General features: G+C 47.0%; 2 protein-coding genes across 2 annotated transcripts in view; both read left to right on the top strand.

Moving 5' to 3' along the window:
- The window catches only part of EEF1AKMT3 (EEF1A lysine methyltransferase 3), a 7,762-nt gene extending 2,054 nt beyond the window's left edge, over positions 1 to 5,708 (top strand). Inside the window, exon 3 of the mRNA XM_006171878.3 lies at positions 4,950 to 5,708. Within this exon, the coding sequence (XP_006171940.1) occupies positions 4,950 to 5,341 (392 nt within the window). The 3' untranslated portion in view covers positions 5,342 to 5,708. The remainder of the gene's footprint in view (positions 1 to 4,949) is intronic.
- Positions 1 to 10,441, top strand: part of TSFM (Ts translation elongation factor, mitochondrial) — a 23,469-nt gene that overhangs the window by 1,684 nt on the left and 11,344 nt on the right. The window contains exons 2-5 of the mRNA XM_006171879.3: positions 7,559 to 7,667; positions 7,931 to 8,098; positions 8,983 to 9,111; positions 9,742 to 9,864. Of these exons, the coding sequence (XP_006171941.1) occupies positions 7,611 to 7,667; positions 7,931 to 8,098; positions 8,983 to 9,111; positions 9,742 to 9,864 (477 nt within the window). The 5' untranslated portion in view covers positions 7,559 to 7,610. The remainder of the gene's footprint in view (positions 1 to 7,558; positions 7,668 to 7,930; positions 8,099 to 8,982; positions 9,112 to 9,741; positions 9,865 to 10,441) is intronic.

Raw genomic sequence — 10,441 nt, 5'->3', positions numbered from 1 at the left:
TCACCCCCCAGGAGGGATGGCCACGCCGCAATCCCTTCTCCTCCATTCTCCTCTCGGGATCTTGGGCACATACGCACACGTGCCCGGCGTGAGTTTAAGCCACCGGGTCCGGGACTCGGACCGCGGTCGACTACGTGGGAGTCCAGCGACATAGCCATTACGCTAACTGCTGGTCCCACGACTTTTCTTTTTTTTTTTAAGAGAGATTTCTGCTATACGGTGCATACGCTCACCAGATAGAGAGAGAGAGACAGAGAGAGAGGGAGACAGACAGACAGAAAGTGAGAAATCACCCTCCCAGGAGGGATGGCCACACTGCAATCCTTTCTCCTACATTCTCTGGATTTTGGAAATACACGCACATGTCCCTGGGGTAAATTTTAAGCCACCAGGTCCGGGACTCTCTTGCCTGGAATTAATAAGAGCCTTCAAGTTTCCTTATGGGAAAGTTTGGCATGCCCAAACTAGATTTGCAGCCACCAAACTTGTTTCTCTCTCAAGCTTCCCTACCTTGGTGAATCAAGCCACCATCCAAGCAGTGGGAAACCTAGACATCACCTTTGCCACGTTCCTGCTTCTCATCCCATATCCATCATTTAACTCTTACTGATTTTATCTCCCTCAAATATCTTGAATCTTCTTGAAAGCTGTTGTTCCATATTTACTGACAGTTCCCCAGTCCAAGCCACCGTCCTCACTTGCCTAGTCTGGGATCTCACCACCCTGTGCAGAGCGACCTTTCCATAATGTCACCGTAATTACACACACCCTGTCCCAAGTCTTTCAATGACTTCTTGTTGCTTTCAGATAGAACCAACACCTTTAGCATGGCCTCCCAGGCCTTGCCTCCCATCCTGCCCTCCTTGAGATTCTAGTGCCTTCTGTCAGTTCCTTAAACCTACTTTATTATTTTTATTTCTTTATATACATTCAATCACATTGTTTAGCTTACAAAGTGAACATTTCAATATGTGAACATTTCTCCCCAATCCAGTTGATCAAAATATCTTCAACAGACAACGCCACACCTCCCCATCCCGTCAATGCTCTGCCTCTGTCTTAAACCTACTTTGGGGAACCAGCTTCGGCCCTCCTGGTATATACAAACTGTACTGACTGGTCTCATTTTGACTTTATTACCACTGACCTCATGTGGGTCCTAAGTGCTGCTCAGCCAGCCTATTACACTTTCCTTGTACACTTATCCTCCCAGCATCCTCAGCTTCTGTTTCTCACCTTGTTCTTCACAACGCCAAATGTCTCTTCAGCTGTCTTCATGCTCAGTCGATGACTTAGTTTCCTATCTCTTTTGATTGCTTCTAAGTAATTATTTATTTAATCACATTCATCATCGTTATTATTATTTAATTTGTTATAGGGCACATGTGCTCGCCAGAGACAGACAGAATGAGAGAGGGAAAGTGAGAAAGCGAGCCGTCAGATTTGTGATGCAGTCAGCCATGTTGGAATCTAGCGCCCTTAACCACCATGCTACCTGTTGGCCCCGCTTCTGTGTATTTTTTCAGAAAATGTCCACGTGGTCTTATCATAGCATATACTCACTTCTATCCTGTTAACCATGGATGAACCTATTATACTAGCTAAAGTCAAACCCTCTACTTGTCACAGGACTCCAAACCTTTCCACCTACTTAAAAATGTTATTTTAGGGGCCAGCAGATGGCGTAATAGTTACGTTGCTGGACTCCCACATAGTCGACTGTGGTTCGAGTCCTTAAAACTCACGCTGGCATGAGAGGAGTATGAAGGAGAAGGGATTGTGGTGTGGCCATCCCCCTGGAGGGTGATGTCTTGCTTTCTGTCTCTCTGTCTCTCTGGTGAGCAAATGCACCCTATAGCAAAAATCTCTCTCTAAAAAGCAAAAATCCATATTATTTTAGCAACCTCCCCTCCTCAAACAGATGCCCTCCTGCATTATCAATTTTTCTTTCTCACTGGATCATTCCATATATATGGAATATAAATATGATATAAATGGTCTACAATTTCTCCTCTCTCAGAAAACAAAAACAAAAACAAAAACAAAAACTGATCCTTTATTTCCTTCTGGTTGCTGTGCCCTTTCTCTGCTCCATGTTAAAACAAAACTTTGCAAAAGAGCTCGTATTCACTGTTTCTAGCTCATCTCCTCCTATTCCTCTGTCAATTCATTCCAGTCAAACTTTCACTCCACCGTGTTCCCTTCACTCCAGTTGCTCTAAACAAGATTGTTCAACCCAGGAGTCAGTTATCAGCTCACCTTCATGGACTTCGCCTTTGATACCGACACTACTGCCCCCTTGAAACACTTCCTTTGGTCTCCAGGGCTTCCCACCTCTGGTCTCTGTCTACTTCACTGCCACTCTTTTCCATCCTCTTTTGTTGGTTCCTTTTCATCTTCACCACCAAAAATTAGAGAGCTCCAGAGCTCAAGGTCAGTCCTGTGACCACTTCCCTTTTCTGTCCACACTCACTCCTGAGCAATCCCATCACTTTATGGCTTTAGCTGTCCTTCCTATGCAGATAACTTTGTGACTCTATTCCTATCTCCAGACTTGTTTGCATAAGCTACTGCCTACTCGGTATCTTCCCGTGGTCATCGGTGGACATCTCAGACCCAATGTGTCCAGGAATGAACTCAGGGTCTTCCTGTCCAAACCTGCTCCTCCTGCAGCCATCATCTGAAGAAAAGCAGTTCAGAGCAAAGCACCTGGAAACTATGCTGAACTTTTCTCTCCCTCGGATATTTCTTATCCAATCTGTTGGCAGATCCTGTTGATTCCATCTTCAAAATATATTCAAGATCCAACCACTTCTTAGCTGTTGCTACCACCCCGGTGCTAACCATTACCATCTTTCGCTTGGTTATTGCAGGTGCCTCCAAAGCGGTCTTCTGGCTTTTGCTCTTGCTCCTCTGCAGGCTTTTTTCATGGCAGCTGCTACAGTGCTCCTCTGAAGTCAGTGTACGCCATTCCTCCGTTTAAAATCCTCCCATAGCTTCCCATGCAGCTCAGACGAAAAGCCAGGTTCCTCACAGTCATCCTCTTTTTCTTGTTTGCTATAGAGACAGGGAAAGGGGAGGGGGAGAGAGGGAGAGAGAGAGAGAGAGAGGGAGAAATCATTCCCCAGGAGGGAAGAGTGGACTACAATCCCTTCTCTTCTTAGGATTCTGTGCACACATCCACATGCACCAAGTGTATTTTTCAAGCCACTGGGTCTGGGACTTGAACTGTGAAGTTGGCCATGTGGGATCCAGTTGCCTCAAGCACTACCCCTCTGGCTGTCTCTCTTCTAGTTTTCTTATGCCCTGGGTATGATCTGGTCCCTGCTCTCCCCCAGCCTGTCTCTGACTTGCCCAGCACACATCTATCTCAAGGTCTTTGTACTTACTAGTACTTTATTCAATAAATGTTAGCCTGAGAGATCCATATGGTTAACTCCATCCCTTCCTTCAGATCTTTGCTCAAACATGACCTTCTCAGTGAGGCTTCCCCAACTACTCAACTTAAAATTACATTCCCTGGGGCCAGCCGATTGTGTAATGGTTACATTGCTGGACTCCCACATAGTTGACTGCGGTTTGAGTCCCAGACCTGGCAGCTTAAAACTCATGCCGGTGTGTGTGTGTGTGTGCATGGCCAAAATCCAAGAGGAGAATGGAGGAGAAGGGATTGTGGTGTGGCCATCTCCTCTGGGGGTGATTTCTCACTCTGTCTTTCTGTCTCTCTGGTGAGCAAACACACCCTATAGCAAAAATCTCTCTCTCAAAAAAAGTTACATTTCCTGTCACAGCCTTCAAACGGTTCTTATCCCCTTCCCTGCTTTGTGCTTCACTATAGCACTTATTACTGTCTGACATATGGTGCATTTTATTTTATTTATTTGTTGGTTATCTGTTTCTTACTGCTGGACTGTGAGTTCCATGGTGGGGGCAGGGATGATTCTTGTCTGCATGGTTCACTGCTGTATTCTCAGCACCTGACGTATAGGTACATAATAAATATTAATGAAAGATGAGTACTTCCTGCTTCTCTATCATAGTCATCATGATTATGATCAATTGCTTTTGCAGTACTGAGTGTATCTTTATTTCTAGAAGCTTTGTCTTACTCAGCACTGTATTCTCAGCACTTAGTAGGTGCTCAACTCGTATTTTTTTTTTTTATTATCTATGAAGCTTTCTGAAATGCTAATGAGATTATCTTCACTTCCTTCTTCTACCTATTGCCTGCAGGTTCAAGCCTCAATCACTTTAGCATGTCGCGATAATTAAACACATACACACACACACACACACACACACACACACACACACACAATTTACTTATTCATCTATCCATTCGTTGTGACTTTCATACTGCCAGGCTCAGGACTCGAATCATGGTCAGCCATGTGGGAATCCAGTGCCTCAACCTCCATGCCACCTGCTGACTCCATAATCATTTTTTTCTTGTCTTGTGTCTTCACCTTTTTGTCCTTCTTTCTAGCCTCTAAGATCCAGCCTTCTCTATGCCGTGCTCTCTCACTGCCAGGCCTTTGTACTCTCTGTTCTCTGCTTGGAAAGCTCCACATGACTACCTCCTCCTTGGCCTTTGGGGCTCGGCTGAGGTCATGTCTTCTGGGCAGCTTTCCAGACCCTTGTATCAGCGGGGTTGAGTATGTAGCCACCTCCAGCTTCGTTCTGCCCAGACTTCTGCTGACATCTGATTGTTGTGTGTTGGGCAGACAGGTTGAAGATTAGCTCAGAGAGAATGTTGGTGTTGTAGAATGTGGAGTAATGAGAATGGCAGTGGGTGAGGTGGAGGTTGGGCAACTAAAAGCCAAAGTGTGAGCTTTTGGCTGTCAAGACATTGTCCTCTAGGCCCCAAGGTCTCTGGGCTTTCCAGGCGGGAGCCTAGAGCCCTTGGTTGGTCCCTCTGACTTGCATTTCTCCTCCTTCCTCTCCCTCAGGGGGGGATGTTACCATCACTGACCTGCCCCTGGCCCTAGAACAGATCCAGGGCAACGTCCAGGCCAATGTGCCGGCTGGAGGCCGGGCCCAGGTCCGTGCCTTGTCCTGGGGGATTGATCAACATGTCTTCCCTGGAGACTATGACGTGGTGCTGGGGGCTGATATCGTGTATCTGGAACCCACCTTCCCACTGCTGCTGGGGACACTCCAACATCTCTGCGGGCCCCATGGTACCATCTATCTGGCTTCCAAGATGAGAGAGGAGCATGCAACAGAGAGTTTCTTTCAGCACCTCCTGCCCCAACATTTCCAACTGGAGCTGGCCCAGCGGGATGAGGAGGAGAATGTCAACATTTATAGGGCCAGGCACAGAGAACCAGGACCAGCTTGACGTCGCCTCTTCTGCTCTTAACCTCTTAGCCTCGTGAAGGAACCGCATATCTCCAAAGACATATTTCAAAGCCATAAGTGCAAGGACCAAATAGGATGGGTTTACCTCCCTCGCCTCTCTCTCCTTCCTCTTTCTCTCTTCATTCCCCTAGATACCCTTGGGCAGATGCAGGAGGTGCCTGCTTGATCAGTCTTAGCAGCACCCTGTGCTGTAGCACAGGCTGGTCCCTGCTCCTGTTCTCCAAGGAGGAGTCTGGGAGGGTATTCAGGATTTTTAGCGGGTAAGAAGGGTAAATGGGATGTGAAGGGACCAGCAAATGGTGTAATGGTTATGTCGCTGGACTCCCGTGTAGTCAGCTGTGGTTGGAGTCCCGGACCTAAAACTCATGCTGGGCATGTGTGCATGTGTGCCCAAAATACTGAGAGGAGAATGGATTGCAGTGTGACCATCCTCCCTGGGGGGGAAGGGTGATTTCTCACTTTCCGACTCTCTGTCTCTCTGGTGAGCACAAACGCCTTTAGCAAAAATCTCTCTCTCTCTCTCTAAAAAAAACGGGATGTGAAATCAGTGGTTACAAGAGACTGTCATTAATTACTTTCAGCCCTGCTGTTACTTATTTATACAGAATGGACTTCCTTTTGAAAAAAATTCTACGAAATTTTTTGAAGAAAAAGAAATGTGCAGTAAAATCTCTTCTGTATCCAAAGAACTCAGCTTTTGCCCTGGGGTTGAGAGGGAAGAAGCCTCATACCAACTGTTTCTTGCTTCTAGAGATGAAGTCTGGTAGGACCATGGCTCCAAGTCGGCCGTGTCCTCTCAGCCCTGAAGGTGGGTGGGCAGCAGAGCTGTCCTTTGGACCGTAGCTGTATCATCCTTTCTGGAGTTGGAGCCCTAATCACAGAGCATCATACTATGCAGAGGAATGCTGGACTAAGTACTGCTACTAACTAGTACTGAGCATAAAAATCTCACCTTGTATTTTTCTTAGGTTTCCAAGACCCATCACTCCTTCTTTCCTACTGTGTTTTGCCTTCACTTCTTTTCTCTTCCCACGGTGGAACCTTTGGTTGGGGCTCTCTTTACTTACTGTTAGGCATGCGGTCTCATCCCCTGGACTTTCTGCCTCCCTCCTCTCTCCTTCTGCAAACTCTTGTGATCCTCCAACATAGCTCTCATTAGCATCCTCTGCCTGTAGAAGCAGGAACAAGCTCCTCTGCTTGGTATCCATCCAGACTACCCCTGTGTGGTCCCAGGTTATCTTTCTGCTTTGTCTCCTACTCCTTTCCTACATGTGTTGGACCTGTGGCCAAATCATGAACAGTCTTCTCTTTGTTGTCTAAATCCATACCAAGATTCCCTGACTTCATTGTTTAGCACGAGGCTCTGCCTGGAAGGGCTATTGCTACCTGTCAAAATCTTTACGCTTTGTCTCTTTCCTGAAAAAAAGGTTGTTTTCTGGGCCGACAGGTGGCATGGTGGTTAAGGGTGCTGGACTCCCACGTGGTTTGAATTCCGAACCTGGGGGTTTGCTTTCTCACTTCCCCCCCACCCCTGCCCACTCTGTCTCTCTCTGGTGAAATTAAAATAAATAAAGAAAGTTAAATAAAATAATTCTTAAAAAAAAAAAAAGGTTGCTTTCCCTGAGCCTCCAATTTGGATGTGACTTCCCTGAGACCTTTTAACTGTTTGTTTGTCTCCTGGGACCATACATTTGTCTGATCCTTTTCCCCCTACTATTAGGTTACCTAGGAGGGAGGGCTGCAGTTTATTCATCTCTAATCCCCTGAGGCCTAGTGCAGTTCCCAGCACGCAGTGGGATATTTGTGTTCAACGGATATTTTGCTCATTTAACAAATATTTACTAGGTTTGTAGAAGGGACTCTGCCCCTTACTTCTCCGGGTGACCTTATGCAAATTCCTGAACTCACCCACCTACCTCACAAGTTTGTTGGAATCATAAATAGATAATGAATATGAAAGCTCAACGGAAATAAAGAAAGTTTTTAAAGTCTTTTGTTATTTTGTGACTATTTCATCTCTTGGTTTCCAATATTTCACCTGCGTGTGTGGCAGGTGGATGTGGGAGGGGGGTTGGGGGATGAGAAATGTAGTCTCAAGGCAAGTAGGAGAAGCGACAGTACCCCTCGACCAGCAGGTGGCGCCATCCTCGTCTGGCGCGTTCGGAAGGAGAGTTTTGGCCTTTCCGGCTCGCCGTAGGTCTGGACCTCACCGGTGCGCCGGCCGGCGGGAGTGTACGGCAACCGGAGAGATGTCGCTGCTGCGGTCACTGCGCATCTGCCTAGTCGTGCGAAGTGGAAGTCGCCCGGTGAGGTGTCCTGGCCGCGACACTGATCTGCCTTCCTCCTGTGTGTCCCGAGTGCGCCCTGCCGTTTCCCCGACCCGCGTTGCATTCTCTCCCTCCCTGCTCCCGACGGTCTTGCCTCTCCGGCGTGCAGCCCCGCGCGCTGCCCTTCCACACCTCCTGAGCCCTGAGGTCACCTCTCCGGTGATGTGCATGTGCTCTCCACCCCCAGCCTCGGAATCCTCGCTCCTTTCAGGTCCTCATCCCTTTCTTCTCGTCCCCTCCAGGCGAGGCCCCTCCAGTCACTCCAGCCATGGCACACATTTCACTCTGGGCCCTGGATGGCTTCTTCGGCCTCCAGCAAGGAGCTCCTCATGAAGCTGCGGCGGAAGACGGGCTACTCCTTTGTAAACTGCAAAAAAGCTCTGGAGACTTGTGGCGGGGATCTGAAACAGGTGGGAGCGGTGGTGCAAGGCGGAGTGCTACGGCCAGACTTCAGAGTCTTGGAGAGGTCACGCTGGGAAGCCTGGAAATCAGACTTGCTCTACCTGGAACGACTGAGTCCTCGCTAGGATTCTGGCTGGAATGACCACCTCAGCCTTGGCTTTGTTCCATTCGAAAGCAACTGACTTAGGATCCCAGGGTTAACAGATCCTATTCTGTGCAAGACATGCATGTATTTCCTGATGGGAGCTGTAAGGGCTCCTGAGAGCTGAACGGGTTTGCGTTAGCTTTGAACTTGGACAGACCAGCACTCAAATGATGGTGCCTTCATAGTAACCCTGTGACCTTGCACATCCTAATGGTGTTTCCAGTTGGTGTCTTACTTATCTGTATAATGAAAGTTCTACTGTCTGTCCCATAGAGGGATATTCATTTTATCCAAAGCACCACTTACAATGCCTGGTATTTGACATTTAGTAGTAGACTGCCAGTGAACCACAGGTTACTTTAGTTTCTATAATAGAATTTAGGGGAAGCAGAGGCAGGAACCTGAACATATTTTAGAGACTTTCAGTTCTAAATTCTTTTTTTTTTGGGGGGGGAGAGGTTTTTTGCTATAGGGTACGTGCACTCACCAGAAAGACAGAGAGACAGAGAGCGAGAAATCACCCCCCATGGGGGATGGCCACACCGCAATCCCTTCTCCTCCATTCTCCTCTCGAGATCTAGGGCACATGCATGCACACATGCCTGATATGAGTTTAAGCCACCGGGTTGGGACTTGAACCATGGTTGACTACATGGGAGTCCAGCAACATAACCATTACACCAACTGGTCCCCCTTTCAGTTCTAAATTCTGAGACTCATCACTTGCTCTTTCTTTTCACCTTGTAGGCAGAGATCTGGCTCCACAAGCAGGCCCAGAAGGAGGGCTGGAGCAAAGCTGCCAAGCTCCATGGAAGAAAGACCAAAGAAGGCTTGATTGGGCTGCTGCAGGAAGGAAACACGACTGTATTAGTAGAGGTAAGTTATTGGAAAGTCCAGATACCAGAACCATTAGCTGTCCCTTGGAGGTAGAGTTTATCGTAAACCCTTTACATTCCTTTGCTTGATTTTTAAAAATTATTATCAGGACGTTACAGAATCTCCTCCTGAGTGTGGGGCTATTGCTAACTCACTGGCATGCTAGGAGTCACTTCATTCAGTTTCTGCCCTCAAGCTGGGAGAAGAACTGCAGCTTTAAAATTCTGGAGTTATTGGAACCAGCAGTTAGCGTAATAGCTATGTCGCTGGACTCCCACGTAGTCAACCGCAGTTTGCGTCCCAGACCCAGTGGCTTAAAACTCATGCCAGGCGCGTGTACGGGCATGCCCAAGATTCCGAGAGGAGAATGGAGAGAAGGGATTGCGGCGTGACCATCCCCCCTGGGGGGGTGAGTTCTCGCTTTCTGTCTCTCTGTCTCTCTCTGTCTGGAGAGCACACGTGCCCTATGGCAAAAACCTCTCCAAAAAAAAAAAAAAATTCTGGGGTTATTTATTTCTGTTGAGTCTGCAGCTTCTTCTATTAATATCAATAGTTTACTCTCTAACCTTAAGGTACTTTTGGAAACTACCAGTAAACAGCTTATACAGTAACATTAATTTGTTCCCACAGGTAAACTGTGAGACAGATTTTGTTTCTAGAAATTTAAAATTTCAGCAGTTGGTCCAGCAAGTAGCCCTTGGAACCATGTTGCATTGTCAGAGCCTCAAGGATCAACTCTCCACATACAGCAAAGTAAGTTCAGGGGTTGCCTTCGGTATGCTGAATTTGTTCTTTTAGTCTTTGCTGTGCATTTTTTCAGACATTCTATGTCTTATTCCTTCACTTCACATCTCTGCTTAAATGTTACCTCTTTGAAGAGGAATAACCTTTCTCCTGTTCCTCTAGCCCCTTATTCTGCTTGATTTAAGTTTTTATTATAGTGCTAATATATTACATTTTCATTTATTTGTATCATAGTTGTCTTCCTCCGTAGAATATAAGTCATCCGGGTGGCGAATTTGTATTTTTATTACTATATTTCTGGTAAAGAGGATTGGGCCCAGCGCTTAGTTGGTGCCTAAGAAATCATTATTGAACGAATGAATGAATGAATGCCCGTGGAGTGAGCTCAGCCAGATCAAGCTAAGCCATCTCAGGCTTCTCATTCAGTAATGTGGAATGGCAGAGGAAACGATTTCTATTATTTTTTTTTTTTTTGGAGAGGTTCTTGCTATAGAGTGCGTGTGCTTGCCAGACAGACAGAGAGAGACATAGAGACAGAAAGCGAGAAATCACCCCCCAGGGGGGATGGCCACGCCGCAATCCCTTC

The sequence above is a fragment of the Tupaia chinensis genome, unplaced genomic scaffold, assembly GCF_000334495.1.
Source record: "Tupaia chinensis unplaced genomic scaffold, TupChi_1.0 Scaffold150006_1, whole genome shotgun sequence".
NCBI lineage: Eukaryota > Metazoa > Chordata > Mammalia > Scandentia > Tupaiidae > Tupaia > Tupaia belangeri.
Note: the sequence above shows the minus strand (reverse complement) of the source record. Positions and strands in the feature narration are given on the sequence as shown.